We start from the raw sequence: 16,324 nt of genomic DNA, 5'->3' as shown, positions 1-16,324 counted from the left end.
CAACTTGTCAACATTTTTTCAGAATTAATCCCATTGTATGTTGAATGTAAAGGCTGAAATGCACTACACAACTTTTGCATAGATTTTTGCCCTGGTTTCAGTCTGGATGAGTCAACACTAGTTGCCTAAAGTCAAAGCCAGTCTGCGGATTTTGGCAGTTTCATGCAAGATTACGTATTGCATGATGGGTGCAGATTCCAAAGTTTTTTACTTCAGACTATTGCTGTCTCATTTGAAAGCCCTCCAAAGATTATGTTGCTGACAAATGTGATCTCTGAAGCTGTTTTCAAGCAGTTTTGCAGCTTATGATTCCAACCAGAGGATATCAAATGTGTTTGATTGGTCAGATTTTAAAAGTTGAGTAATCTATGCCTTAAATTGCCTTGTTCACAGTTTTTCCAGTTGAACGTTTGAACTTACCAGACTAAATTAATATATTTCGTGCTGTATTACAGGTAGGGGGTAACGCATTACAAGTAACCTGAGTTACGTAATCTGATTACTTTTTTCAAGTAACTAGTAAAGTAACACGTTACTTTTAAATTTAAAAAGTTGTTTTTTGTTGTTGCTGAAAAGTATCTTAATGCATTACTTTCCGTAAAAAGTAATGCAATTAGTTACTTTTATATGGAGTAACGCAATTGTAATGCATTACTTTTAAAAGTAACTGATTACAGGTTAAGTGATCATTAAGCAGAACCAAACGCAATTACAAAAATCATGACACATCCCCTCATTTGCTATTGGTCAGCCAAACAGATAGCCACCCACACCCCAATATTCTCCCCATTGGTTGAGGCGACATTGCTGTGTCAGGACCCTCAAACAAACAAACCAATGTTTTGGCATTAAACAGGGCATTCATTTTTGGCAGCCTGTAAAACTGAAGTGAAAGTAAAGGCTGAGCTGCAGTTCTGCACGACTTGTGCTCACTGAACAAAGTGTACTTCTAAATTAGCTAAGCTAGCATTCCTGCCTCCTTACAGGAACTATTCTAGACAATATCTACACTCGATATGCTATGGTAGCTGACAACAGCACCTGATATCATTAGATGACTCACAGCAGACCTGGCCAATCTTTCTTTGGTGAAGTGCGAATGTAGCTACTATTTGAGTCACTCTCATCGAGTCATAACATGCCGCAATCGATGCAAGGACACTTGATAACACAAGCAACGTGATCTTTTTGGCAGCTGTGACCTATCTGGAGAGAGAGAGAATTAACGTTGTTTTCTTTTCTGAAGTATGACGACTTTAGACAGACACATGTAAGCGAGCCGAGCAGCTGTTCCTCCTTGCCTGTTCTTCCTGCCTGTCAGGGACGTAACCTCAGGCACGTGGCGTATGGGAAGCCTCAGTGTTGCCCCTGGGAGTTTGTGCGAGTGTGTGTGTGTGTGTGTGTGTGTGTGGGTGGGTGGCAGCAATTGATAGAATGAGCAAGGGGGAAGGAAAATAAAAACTCACAATGGGACCGAAACACCCTTTTACGCTCTTGTTTTGGAGCGGTTTACGTCATTAAAAACCATTCAGCATTAATGTTTCACAGTGGGTGAGTGTGGAATTAGTCCTTTGAAAAAGATTAGGGAACCAGTGTACTTGCCACTGTTTTTAGCAGGGTTGAAGAGAGTGCTACTCCACCTGCAGCAATGACATGGGCAGAACAGAGGAAATACATGCGGTTGTGTACATCGTGACACACTCTGACTGAACCCACACCCGTGTTTGAGAACAGCATGTACAGAAGCATTCAATTCAATGTGAGCACTTCAAATTGAGCAACAGCATGTACTTTTGTATACAAAACACACCCAATATAGCTTTGAGATCCAAAATCCAAGGTGTTTAACTGAACACACCTCTAAGAATTTTATATACATACCGTACATATAAAACGATATAATTAAATATTTATTTAAAAACTATCTATAGTGCTTCATTTCGATTTAGTCTTTCATAGAATTGATAACACAAAAGGCGTAACATTGGCAATGAAAGACTTTTTTTCTGGCTGAATAGAGATAATTTTTACCCTATTTGCAATGTCTGATACAGAAGTGGGGCACAGCTAGCAGTGCTACTGCTCAGATGGCACACCCACGGACCATCTGATGCATATTTGCACACACACAAATGGCATGCACTTCCTCTATTTGGCAAGCCATAATCTGATTGGCTCGTTTTGCACAATTTTTGGAAACAAAATCAAGTTTACCAGGTACAAAGTTGCAAGAATGAACAATTGTGAGGAAGAACAAATCACTGGATTTCAGCTTTACCTGGTCCTAAACAAACCAAGTTTGGTCCTCCGATATCTCAGTATGTATCAGTTATTATTAACTAAAACTAAAACCATGGAAGATGAAAAGAAACAAACTAAACTTTTGTTAAAAAAAAACTTATTTGAATTCAGCTATTTGCCCAGGCGACATTTCTCATTTTCATTTGATGTAGTAAAATAAATAAAACTAAAATAAAAATGCATAAAAACCGAAATATAGACATATTAAAAATAAAAACAAATAGCAATGTTAAACAACAAAACATTAATAAAAAACTATACAAGATGATAAATGGACCAGTAAATACAATAAAGTAAAATTTATGTGTTTTAATTTTGAGAGTATAATAAACACACAAACCAACTTTTGCACAATCTGCATTCCTTTAATTCTAAAAGGACAGAAAGTGTTCATCTGGTCAAACGTTTTCAAGCGTAAAGGAAACGAAACGTGAGCTAATGGACCCTTCTTTCCAAAAGTCATTTTCACATTAGTGAGGTGATCTGAGTCTACCACTGCTTTATGATACAAACGACATCTTGTTTTGTCACCTAAAATCAATTCAATTCAAGTTTTAGATCAGCTATACCTTTGCATCAACCTCAATCAATGAACGGCAGGCTCAGAGGACAGGAATGAATTTCTGAAATTCCAATAACATATGAAAGTCCAATAACTGATCCGGAGGATGTCTTAAAGCTTGGCTGGACTCTCTTGATCGCTGTGCTCTGTGTAGAACAGAATGTAGGCCTTGGCTTTCAGCACAGCCTCCTCACTGACCAGAGTGACCGTGCTGTCGTTGAAGTGGCACCATCGGCCCTCGTGAAGCCCGTATGCTGTGTAATGTCCTGAGCCAATGCTGTGGGAGAAGACAGAGGTGGAATATCGTATATATCTGATTCTCTGTACCGAGTGTGTATTGATTAAACTAGAAAGATCACCAGGGCTACTGATATAACATCCCCCTCTAGTGGAGGACAAAGAAACCCGACTTCATGCTCCTACAGTGAATGAGATGTATACTACACAGAAGTACTTCCGAAATGAAACCTTTATCTATTAAAGAAGTGAAAAGCAATGTTATAGTATTATTAATGGCACAAGGCAAGCATTTACTTACCTAGATCCATGATGAACCACTACTGCAGCAAGATCATACAGGCATCTCTCTGGCAAGCTGTTTTCAGGCTGAGTACAATTACATAATGTTTTATAAAAAAATCAATATTACATAAAACAAGATATCATGTATAATTACATAAAATGTCATTTAATTATATAATATTGAAATCATTATTTTAATCCTATTGTCTATATATAAAAGGTATAAAATAACTACATTAAAAGGAATAAATGATTATTAAATTATACAATTAATAATAAATCTAATTTTATGTAATAGAGTTCTTTGAATAATTACTATATTGAAGTAAAATTACTTTTTATTATATTATTAGATATTGCATTTTAATATTATACTTTATATATTATACTTTAATATATATTAGAGTATTTATCATGCTTATTTAAAAACAAAATCAATAGAATATTTATATTAATATATTTTATGTTTTATTATTTATAAAAGTTTCTGCTATTTATGCCATTTTATATATATTTTTATATATTTTATTTCATATTAAGAGTTATATAGATTACATTATTACTGTATTATTACTTAATATCTTTTACTGTATTATTACTTAATATTATCTTTAAAAATTGTAATTATTATTAAATATTAAATTAATATGTAGTTATTCAATTAATAGTAATATGAATATTTCATTACTTTATATAAAATAATCAAACATTACAGATATTACTTTATATAAAATAATAAAATATTACAGTTATTTAAGTATTAAAAACTAATTAAATAACTGAAACTCTCTTCAGTTACAAGTAAACTTGTTACAAAATGAACAAATGGTTTGCTCTCACCTCAAGCAAGAAGCTTTTCATGTCAAGGCCACGCATGGGAAACTCTACATAAGTGTCGATCTTATTCCTCAGAAACGCTGTCCAGTGGAACCTCTTCAGATGCAAACAAAGCACCTGTATAGAGACAGCACAACATATAACCATTACAACCTAGATGAACCCAAAAATATCCAAAATATCTCTCACTTTGGGCAGTTGCTGGATCCAGAATTTCTTGGTGGACTTTTGTCGCTTTTTGCACTTGTGACACATGTAGAGCTCCGTTTCATCGAGTTCCTCGAGGTCTGTAAAACTCCGAAGGCAATCTGAGAGACAGAACATGTTGACTAAGTAAACAAAATTAACCAAAATGCAGCCATGTAATAGTTTCTAATGCCATCTCTTACCATTTAAAGTGCAAGTTGGCCCTGGCTCTTGGTATTTTGTGAACTTGATTCTGAATTGGCTGGGAATGTCCAATGAGAGATCTGGAGGAGAGTGAGATTTAGTGTAACCATAGCACTCGAAGTCGACAAAGCTTTTAGAGCTGATGGACAGAATTGATGGCTCACCTAGGAATGGATCAAATTTTCGAGTCTCCGTGCCACATATCAAGCAGTACACCTCGTTCTGCAGGATGCCACCAAACACAGATGTAACGATAGTGGAGGTCCCATTTCTGGAAAAAAGCAAAACTAAACGTTCTATTAAATAAGCCTACACAAGTCCGATGAGCCTATTCCAGCCATCGCTACATTATGAAAGCATGTCTAGTCCATCTATTCGCAGCAAGATTAACTTGTCATTTTGTTCAGCACAACCCACTGAGCACGCCACAACATTGCACTTCTTTTTCAATAACGCCGGCAAATCCAGTCAGGTCACCCTCACAGTTCTTGGCCGAGGGGCTTCCTCACTTGTCTGCAGCTATTAATACAAACACAACAGGGTGGCTCTGGCTCTAGCAGCAGGCAAATGTGGGAACAGCCGTGTCTGTGTACGAAAAAGACTTCCCTCTGTGCGCCGTAAAGAGTTATCTTTATCACTGCTGCCCACGTACTCGCTAAACTAGCAGGGGAGGAATTAAACGAGGGGCAGCCTGCTGAGATAGACCGACCTCAAATTAGAAATTTGCCCCGAACCATCTGTGTAGCTCACTGAAGACAAGTTGTGCATTTTATAAATACTGTGGCGCTTTCGGAAAAATGCTGTTTTCGTTTGAGGCGTCCAAAATATTAAGTTCTTGCTCATCAAGTGCCGTACGTTTTGGAAAGGATGACCTGTTTGTCCAAACAAAGGTCGACGGGGGAGTACAAATGATGAATTTATGTGTTCATACATGCAGCATTTGCTCTCTGAGGCGTGTTTGGGTTGATCCAGAGACGGGGCGGGACTGGGTGACCCGTTCTTGCTTCCCTGCATCTCTCGGTGGAGATGGTCAAGAAGGTAACGCAGGAACTCGTGAGCATCCTGTTGTTGGTAACCCCTTGCAAAATACATGAGATAGTCAAGTCAAAATGCACTTTCTTATAGACATTGTTCTTACTATTTAGAACAATTCGTCAGCACATTACTTTAAAGAAGAAAAAAAGTTTGATTTTGTCACTTTTATTAAGAAAAAACGGTTTCCTTTTCAGATGACAACACTGAAGGCATGCAGGCTATTGGATAATGTTAACCAATAGTCAAACAGCTGTTTAGGCACTGGTTTAGCATAACTGTATACTGTCTGAAACCTCTTGGTATTCACAATCAATGACTAAATTTTTAAGCATGAACTTCATCCATCAAAAAAATCCATATCGACTGACCAATGTCACCAAAAATGTTCGAAGTGATTAAAAAATTCAACAAATTCCACTGAATTATGGTAAAATTTGTAGTATATATTATAAAATCTCAAGATGTCAAATCCAAGGAAAAACAGCAACAGATTATGTAACTGTGTGATTTTTATGATACCTGAAACTCGGCATGATTTTCCAGATGACATAAAAGAGAGCGTCTGTGCTGAAGGCAGTCTGACTCCCCTGCCAAAGTGAACAGACTGTTTTCCTGAACTCCTCGACCAGAGACCTGCACAACAGAGCAGAGAAATTGAGCCATTTTAATGGACATTACAGCGACTCAAATATATCAGAGACACTTGTACAGTGATTATAAACCGATAGCTCAGGCCTTCTGTGGGTAACGGATTGCAGAGAAACACCATATAATTGTGAGTTTAAGATAACAAAATATATACACTGCCTTCATCCCCAAAAATCATAGACAAACTACAAAACAAGGTAACAACAACAAGACTCCGACTATTAAATATGGGTTGTAGTGAGGATAAACATGGATTGCGTCAACGGTCAACCACATGTTTTATATAGATTGATACATGTTATTAATCACCATTTTCACAGCAGATGTTTCTTAAGGTATAATAATTTTTATAAGGAACAAAAACTATAACCATTCAGACTGGTATGGTATTGTATATGATGTGGCATATGTTACTGTAAGAGCTTTTATTATTAAAAGTATGTTCTTCTTTTAAATAAAAGTATTTCTTTCAAATAAAGGACATAATTTTCAAAGTCGGTGGAGAGGACCTTACACACTGCTGTCCCCCTGACTTCTGGTGTGGTACATTCTCCTTCCTGCGGTTTTCCCGCTTCGTAAGGCCACCGAGGGCAGCTCCTTAAAATAACAGCTGAACACCTGGATGTTACTGGAGACAGGGAACAGAAACCAGTGTTTAACTAAACAGAGATGTCTTAGACATGACGCAAAATCCTTTTGAGTTATGACCAGTGTTGGGAAGGTTACTTTGGAAATGTAATAGGTTACAGATTACAAGTTACCCTGTTTAAAATATAATAGTAATGTAACTTTTTCAATTACTTTATTAAAGTAATGTAACTAATTACTTTTGAGTACTTTTTGATTACTTTTCTAAATTTGTGAAAATTAAAGAATAATAAATAAAAGCATATACATCAACTTACAGTTATCTAATAAGCATGTGACGTATTCTGTGTAATAAACTCCTGAAACATTGGTGTTTTTTTGAAACTGCTGTCTCTGTATATGATGATAGTTTTCTCAAAATAAGTAAAATGCACATTAAGTGACACAGAGCAGTTCTAGAAATTATGTTTATGTGCTCGTGTACTCCTATATTGAGGCAGCAGAGGTTGAAAACACTGCGAGCTTCAGTAGGCCTATGTGTAGTAAATGAAACCATGTCTTTGCCATTAATTTACAGGAAGGACGGACTGGGAAAAAAATTCAGACTGGACAATTCAAACTCATACAAACAAATTCATGGACAAAACTATTTTTTGTATGGACCTGACATAAAAAAGGTTTAAATCTTTAATTTGGGGACATGCAAAATAATTAAAAGTTTTCTCCTTAACTGCACCTTCACTTCCATTTTTCTCTTCAGTCTCTTTATTTTGCCCTGTTATCCATCTACCTCATGACTTTAATACTCAAGATTGAACAAAACTATACTTTACAATACAATACCCTACAATACTACAATATCTTTTTAGAAAAATCCTAATACTGTACACGAGTCATGTTTTTCCCTTACAAAAAATTACCATGCTTTTATTAGCCTATATAAAAGTAAAATAGCCTAACCTTTTTTGTTTTTTTGCAAATGGATTTGTATTTATTTTTAAATAAATACATTTGTAAAATAATTTTACATTTTTGGTTACCACAGTTAAACAATAGTAACCATTTTCTCTGGATTTATAGTTAAATATTAAAATGTTAATTTTCGTAAGGGTTGTGTTGTTGTCTGTCGTAGCTCCCCCTAAACCTATAAAAAAATCTGATTTTTTTTCAGCTAAATTCCTACTGTAACATTACAACAGATAATAATGATGTCCTTTATATAGTATTTTGAGTGATGACTGATGAGCAACGTGCTGCTGCTTGATTAATTAAATAAAAAAACAAAAAGACAACAAAGCATCTTTACAGATGAAACTGACCTGAAACCCTGAACAGGAGTTCTGCTTCTCTGCTCCAGCTGTGCGCTTCCACAGTCCACTCTTTTCTCTCTCTCTCTCGCATTGATTACTCTGAGTCTGATCCAAACCATTTGGCGGAGAGCGCGCGAGTCATGACTAACAATTCATCACTTATTAGAGATTTAATTATCAAATGGCGGATTCGCAAATGATCGCTTTAGTACATTCGGCAGGCAATTATACAATAATGATATTAAATACTGGGGCAAATTGTCCCGGTTCTCCCGGTGTCCAGTCCGCACCTGATTTCCACAGACACGCAGAATGTGCAAGTCATATATTGCATTTTTGGGGCTTTATATTCACAGACACTAGTCGATGTCATGTTTTGATTCAAGTGTACTGACCTACTTTTGATTTAGTCATCCAAAATGTGGCATAATCCGTCCGCGTTAGACATTTCATTTTTATGACTGGATTCTACGAACCAGACTGTGTTTCCGCATCCCGGAAATTATCAAGGCGGTATGTCTCAGAATAGTCAGTGCAATTGGGAAAGAAATCAGTTAAATCTGTATGTGGGTGTGTGTAAATATTCAAATGTAATCCCCTTTGTAATCGTAAAAAATTTCATAAGTAACTGTAATTTAATTACTCATTTTTTCTTAGTAACTGTAACTAATTACAGTTACAATAATTTTGTAATTAAATTACGTAACGCCGTTACATGTAACTAGTTACTCCCCAACACTGGTTATGACCATTTGTTATTCGTTTCCAAATGCAAATTGAACATCAACAGTATGCCAGAATACTATAGTGCGCTTGCCAAGGCTTCCTTTTACATGGATCATGGTCAGCAGAAGTGCACAAATAGAAAGTTAGTTTTTAGGTAGATTTAGTGTCTCACCCAGGCCTTAAAACCGATAACAGCTCAGCAATAAAAGACCCATGAAAGATTAAATACAATTAAAATTGTTATTAAAATGTTTATATTGTTTGATGACAAACTCTGATGTTGGCTTAACAAAGTCTTGTCTGAAAGTTTGCAATAACTTTGACAAGAAGGTTTTTAGTAAAAGAAAGTCAATAAAATGTGTCAAACGATTTCTAGCATCTTGCTAGCATGATTAAACATGTTAATTACATGTTTCTAACATGATTTTAGATAGTGCTAGCATGTTTTAATATGTTGGTAATGTTTCTAGCTTGGTTAACGGGATGCTAGCATGTTTCTAGACTTTTTAAACGTTGCTAGCATGATTTAGCATTTTGGTAAAAATTTTAACATACTAATGATTTAGCACATTGCTAATGTTTTAAAATGTTGCTAACATGATTTAACATTACTAGCATATTTAAGAATGTTGATAGCATGAATTGATAACATGCTACTAACATGATTGACCACATTGCTAGCCTGATGTTAATGTTACAAGCATGTTAAATGATGCATACAAAACTAATTAGAATCAATACCTTGTTAACATGACTTAAACCATGATTCAACACACTGCTAGCAAGTTTAGCATGTTGATATCATTATTTAACAATGCTAGCCTGTTTCTAACATTATATACCACCACTGGCATGTTCTTACCGCATGTTTTAACATGTTGCAAGCATGATTTAATATTGCATATTATTTATTTAATATTGGATATTAAATAAATGTAATGCATCCTTGCTGAATAAATGTATTTATTTTATTTAATCCTACTGTGAAATGAATTTTACCCCTCAGTAGTTCGTAACAACGCAGGCTGAACGGTTTATGTGATATTTGGCATGAGCTGCTCACTGTGGTTTAGCCATCAGCCCGGCCAGAGTAAGGTTGGCTGCGGTGAACAGGCAGAAGGCCTAATCCTTCCCCTGGCTGAACACCAACTCTCCTCCACCCAGCTCACTGGCCAATGAGGCACTGTTACCTGCCAGCACATACTAGAGACTCCAGCAGAGTGCAAGGAGGCTTTCAACCTCCACCAGCCAGGCCACCCACACCCTGCCAGGCTACGCATCGCCGGCTGCCCTTGGCTCAGGGTCTTCAGGGTTGCTCTTACCTCAGGGACTGGAGAATGGCGTTCATGAAGCAGGTGTTGCCCAAATTGCGGAGGCCCGTGGCACATTGTGCTACAGTGCAGTCCTGTGTGGTGACATTAAAGAAAAATTATGGAACGAGAACACATTTGGCAAATGATGCATACAATTGTTTAATTGTAATTAGAAAGTGAGTTTATACAATTTGCTAATTAAATTTTCAAAGCAAAAATCCAGGTACTTAACACTGTTGTCACCTTATACTGCAACTGTAACTTACACTAAATGTGTCCATGTTTTATACTTTTAATCTCTCTCTCTCTCTCTCTCGCTTGTTCTCTTTATATACAGGTGCTGGTCATATAATTAGAATATCATCAAAAAGTTGATTTATTTCACTAATTCTATTCAAAAAGTGAAACTTGTATATTATATTCATTCATTTCACACAGACTGTTATATTAAAAAATTCTATATCTTTTAATTTTGATGAATATAACTGACAACTAAGGAAAATCCCAAATTCAGTATCTCAGAAAATTTGAATATTTTATAACACACCAGAGTTTTTTTGGTCTCTGTCCACTAGTTTGGTGCTCACCAGGATTCAGATGGCAGCGTTCACACTTACTCAAATGAACTGCACTAACAGAGTTTGTTTTAATCAAACGAAACATGACAAGTGTGAAAACACCCTCAGTAATTATTAAAAATTAAATACGTGGTGAGATATCTGGATGGACATAAGTTATTCCGAACCATATCTTAGCACACTTCTTTTACACACATATCACAAATCCAGTTAAACTCACGCTGTCTTTCTTCCGCTTGCTGTCAGGAGAAGAACTGTCTGACCATTTTCTCTTCCTCTGTCTGTCGTTATTAGATAAAGAGCTGAAGAGAATAAATAATTTTAAAGACAATAAAATAAACAATGTATGATGATGATGATTGATGAATGGGTAAATACACATTGATAAACACCAGACTTACTTTTCCAAACTCTGCAGATGTTCTCTGACCCTCTGCACATGCCCTAGTTTTGTGTCATTCACTACAAATTCATCACATCTGTAACTACAAGTACAATTGGTATGATGGTCAAAAAGAGCATCATGAAAGATTAACACATAACATTGTTCACTGAATAATACTGTGTGTACTGTCCCTTTAAAACACTTTCATCTTACCTCTGTCCATTTAAAAGTATTTATGAAAAGAAATATAGAGAAAAAGTGGACTAATAGGGATGACACCAACCAGAATGCGCTATAACTGTTACAGTCCATACACACAGAGTGCTGCTGACTCCTCTCGCTTGACTTTTCTCGCTCCGGCTTCCTTTGACCGGTTCCTGGTGCCTGAATCTCCTCAAAATGCTTTTTGGCATGGCCGTTTACATACCTGCCACAGGAAACAGATGCAAAGTCATTTTAATATGTGAGAATCTTTCATTTTGTGCATTTTAATACTTTAACACAGCTTATATATAATTCTAATTGATCCATTAGATTTACATCTAAATAATCATTTACATGTAATATTTACTGTTTAAGTAATTAAAATATTTACTTAAGACTTTATCACTCACCTTCCACAATGCACATTCAAACATGACAGGCAAACCCACGGGCTTTTGTTTGACCGGCAAACTACAAAACATCAAAATATACGGTATATGATTAACATCCACGTTTTTATTTTATTTATTTATTTATTTTTAATTTATGATTTTCCCTACACATGTAAGATAGTCAGCTTCTCGTGCACTTAAAATGTAAGAATAAATAAATAAATAAATAAATAAGTAATTTAAAAACGTAAGTTATACATAATATGTATAGGGAAAATATAATAGATAATAAAAAATAAAAAAGACAATATATTTTTATTTTCATGCTAGGCCTACACACAAAATAATAAAATAATTAAATTATTGAGGCTGGGCTAAAAATATTATAATAGCCTCAGCATGTATTAAAATTGTATAAAACCATACCTTTTATTAATTTAGTTTTTTGAGCATTATTAGTAGAAATTTTGTATACACTATTTTTCCCACACCTGTAAAATAGGGTGCTTCTTTTAGGCTTAAAATGCTTAAAACAACAACAACAATAAAATACGTAATACACATAAAATAAAATATTAAAAAGTATAAATATATTTTTTCAAATTCTATACTAGACCCACACCTTATCTTGGGATTAAAATAAATGTGTTAGCAACTAAGTAAGTACTTTGTTTTTAATATTTGTATCATGTTTTAAATAATTTTTAAATAATATATATTTTTTTATAATTTTACAAATATAATTTAGTATTTTACAGATGTATAAAAGCAGACCCACTTACTTAAGACATGAAACCTAGTGTATAATAAAGAGCTGTGTAATGTGCAGAGATAAAGTGGCATGTTAAGCGCATGTGAATGTAATCTCTGGCTGTGGCCTGCTGGGGGAGAGCGCTTTGTTCTAATTGCCTTGATCACCTTCCCTCTGAGCGACTAACAAGCATCCGAATTAGCCGTTCCTAAGGAACGGTAGGTTCTCGTGAATGCTGGTCTTTGCACAACCCCAACAAATGTGGAAAAAGTCAATAGACTTTGTGAAAGGTGTTAAAGAAGAGATATGGGGCATTTCTCATGTCCTGTGGGTGTGCTGAGGGGCCACTGGGCGTCACACCCTAAATGTTCATGCAGTGTAATCTAACATTTCAATTCATCTTCACCCGTGCCGTGCCACCAAAAATACACATCATCATAACCTATTATGTAATAAGTTTGGATGCATAATATACTGGTGATGTTATTGGTATTAATGTATAACTAGCATTCTTTTTTTCTTCTTCATTTGATGTTATTGTCAATTGGTATGAACCCATTAAGTAATATGTTATATACATAAGGAAAATGTAATAGGTTATAAAAACAAAAAAGAAAAATTATAATATTTTCATTTTAGAGCATTTTAAAGTTGTATGCTAGGCCTACACATACAATAGGCTACAACATGTATTTTAAAAAAATTATAAAACCAGACCATTAATATATATGTATATATGGTAAGATTATTAATTATTTTAAAATTATACATTAATTGATAATAGCAATTAATTTAGTTTCTTAAAAACAGAAACTTTTATTCAGTAAAGATGCACACAATTCATCAAAAGTGACAGAAAAGACATTTACAATGTTACATAGGTTTACTTAAAAATAAAATGTATTTAAATAAATGCTGCTCTTTCAAGCTTTTTATGGAAAATAATAATAAATGTTTCTTAAGCAGCAGATCTGCAATTCTGCATATTTAAATGATTTCTGATGTCATGATGCTGAAAATTCAGCTTTGCATCACAGGAATAATCTACATTTTTAAATATATTAAAATATAAAACAGTAATAATTTATTACATTGCTTTTTTCTCTCTCTCTCTCTTTTTTCACATTATTTTACAGCCTTGGTGGAGCATAAGAAAATCTATTCCGGCCCCAAACTTTTAGATGGTAATTTATTTATCTGCCACTATTTATAATACTGGCCATAAGATAAAAACAAAATTGATATCATGCACCCCAATACATAATATCTCTAATACACCTACTTTTTACATCTCTTTTTTATTTAGAAATGAAATCTATGCGTTTCAAGGAGATTCTGATGATAATAAAAACACACACTAGATCCTGCACTTCTTTCCACAAGTTTGTTGCCACAAGACCTAATGGGTTAAATGTCTCTTCAACCTTTAACAGCTTCCTCGAATGTTCTCGGGAACTTTTTTCCCCAGAAACCTGGCCCCTGTAGAAGCAGCACCACACTAAGCCAATAATGACCAATTACAGTAGCTCACTTTAAAATTGCCATTCTTCATATTTTCCTACCTCCATCATATGACCAAATCTAAAAAAATTTTTAAAAAAGTAGCAAAACTTTTTCAGATCCTTTGTATTTCAGTGCTTTTTTTACACATTTAAAGCCATGAATATATTAACAATTCACTGATGTTGTAAAAACGTTTGCAGACATTATTTCCGGATTATTTTGAGGTCTGCCTGTCTAGACTGCTTATATTCTCTGCATATGAAGATCAATAATAATCATACTGTAAATCAGCAGAAAAAAATGAACAAATAAATGAATAACTAGATATAAAGCAAATGACAGAGCCAATCAAAATAATACAGTATTAAAAGCCACTAAGAAAAGAATTAATTAAAAAACCTACGTCACTTTTTGGAAAAAAAAAAGAGACGTTATTGGAAAAAAAAAGAGACGTTATTTTATTCTATTTTTTATTTTATTTTATTTTTTTAGATTTTCCTGAAATGTATTAACAGAACAATAATTAGCAAGTTCAACTGCTGTGTGAACTCTGTTTGGGGTTTAATATTAAATAAAGCACAATTACTGAATATTATAATTCCACGACGTATTATATGTGTATATGTTCTTCCATTTTCAGTTATATTAGTACAAAAACACAAAATTCTCCCAGCGCGAGCTGCGGTGAGCAATGAGGTAACGTTACTTAGCCGTTTTGGCTAGCTCGAGCTACCTATCTTCCAGGAAACGGACTGATTTGATACTCGGTTTTAGTCCATTATGATCCGGATCCGCGTTTAACTCACCGGAGCAGCACCACGAGGAAGGGGAACCGTTGGGGAACCGGGTCGGATCCACCGTCACACAGACACCGGAGCTGAGGTGAGGGCACTCCATGAGTCTGTGTGCTAGATACAGAACCAGCTAACCCAGTCTGTCCTCTTCTGGATGATTACTGTGGTGGTGTACACTAAAAGTGCGCGTTAATATACAAAAAATAAATAAATAACATGTGTTTCCGCTTTTTTTTTAAAACGTATAAATGCCAGGTGAGTGACGTTGGTCTGCTAAGTGAGGTCGGTGTGTTTGTTATTGTTGACATGCATGCTCAGACTCGGGCTGTTTCTAAACCTACTGAGCGCCCTACATAGACAGCAAAAGCACAGTCTCGATAGGGAGCGTACTGAACAGTCTAAGAAATCAATCATCTCAAATCTTGAGTTTGCTCAACTTTAATGGGACATTTAATGTATTAATCGAGGAAATACATGATTCATTCAGAATCAGGGCTGTATACTGCCTATAAACCTTTATTAGGGAGAGAATGAATGCCAGAGAGAGGAAGTGGAAATATGAGCAAATGTTGACATCCCATAGTGTGACTGTTTTACAAGTCATGATATTGGGGATGCTCCGAATAAAACTATGAATAGAAATATAATAGCATATATTCTGTAAATGTTAACTTGTATTTATTTAATTCGTATACATAAATAAAAGAATACACATATATGCTATAATATAATAATTATTCAACATTTTGTATAGTTTTATATGATTTCTGAAGTAAAGCCCTATATGACTAACAGTATAATAACAATACTGTAAATGTTGACTTATTTTGTGTTTTGCAATTATTTATCAGTTTTGTAGAGAAACAAAACTATGACAAGCCTACGTCATTGTGACGTCACCGCTCTAGCTGGAGGCAAAACATAAGGCAGAACTCATAGCAGGTGCGCTAACAGTTTGATGTTTTGACTTTAAAATGTCTTCTTGTTGTGTTTTTGGCTGCCAGAATAGAAGGAACAGCACTTTTGTTTCAAAACTAAAGTTTTACCGGATCCCGGCAGACATTCCTTCACAAAAATCAAAAAGACAATTGTGGTTGAATGCAATACGGCGTACAGACTGGACGGAGATGATCATCAATAATGCTCGTGTTTGCAGTGCACACTTCATATCAGGTAAAATAATCTATGCATATGTGTGTTGTTTTTATCTAGTAAATCAGCACGAGCCAACCTTCAGCGCACTAGCTTAAATGTTAAACAAACATACAGCGATAGATGTGTGTGCCATCCTTTGAATGGTGTCTTAAAATAATACACATTGCTAATCATAGTTAGCCCAGCGATAGGTTACATTAGAAAATAAGCCTTGACAAAATTCCCCATACCACCCAAACTAATTCATATGGACGTTATGTCATACGGGTCAGGTAGCCTGCTTCCATCCGCGAGAGTTAATTAAAAAAAAAGCTGTCACGGTCCCGCAGA

General features: G+C 35.1%; 1 protein-coding gene across 1 annotated transcript; it reads right to left on the bottom strand.

The window, feature by feature from the left end:
• Positions 1-2,944: 2,944 nt before the first annotated feature.
• LOC132133469 (ubiquitin carboxyl-terminal hydrolase 3-like) lies at positions 2,945-15,002 on the bottom strand. The gene is made up of 13 exons (XM_059546314.1): positions 14,852-15,002; positions 11,212-11,272; positions 11,031-11,112; positions 10,242-10,324; positions 6,810-6,923; positions 6,167-6,280; positions 5,544-5,690; positions 4,777-4,883; positions 4,612-4,692; positions 4,412-4,530; positions 4,226-4,339; positions 3,402-3,469; positions 2,945-3,140 (listed from the first exon to the last, which is right to left on the bottom strand). Exons 1-13 carry the CDS (start codon positions 14,940-14,942, stop codon positions 2,975-2,977), a joined length of 1,347 nt encoding a protein of 448 aa, XP_059402297.1. The 5' UTR covers positions 14,943-15,002; the 3' UTR covers positions 2,945-2,974.
• Positions 15,003-16,324: the final 1,322 nt, after the last annotated feature.

The sequence above is a fragment of the Carassius carassius genome, chromosome 50 (assembly GCF_963082965.1).
Source record: "Carassius carassius chromosome 50, fCarCar2.1, whole genome shotgun sequence".
In the NCBI taxonomy this organism is placed as follows: domain Eukaryota; kingdom Metazoa; phylum Chordata; class Actinopteri; order Cypriniformes; family Cyprinidae; genus Carassius; species Carassius carassius.
Note: the sequence above shows the minus strand (reverse complement) of the source record. Positions and strands in the feature narration are given on the sequence as shown.

What these genes read in the sequence shown, in the direction of transcription:
- LOC132133469 (XM_059546314.1), bottom strand. Translation starts at nt 14,942, where the DNA reads ATGGAGTGCCCTCACCTCAGCTCCGGTGTCTGTGTGACGGTGGATCCG. An exon ending in GCCATTCTCCAGTCCCTGAG is followed by an intron (nt 6,924 to 10,241) that starts GTAAGAGCAACC and finishes CCCTGTCTCCAG; the next exon opens with TAACATCCAGGTGTTCAGCT. An exon ending in GCCAACTTGCACTTTAAATG is followed by an intron (nt 4,531 to 4,611) that starts GTAAGAGATGGC and finishes TCTGTCTCTCAG; the next exon opens with ATTGCCTTCGGAGTTTTACA.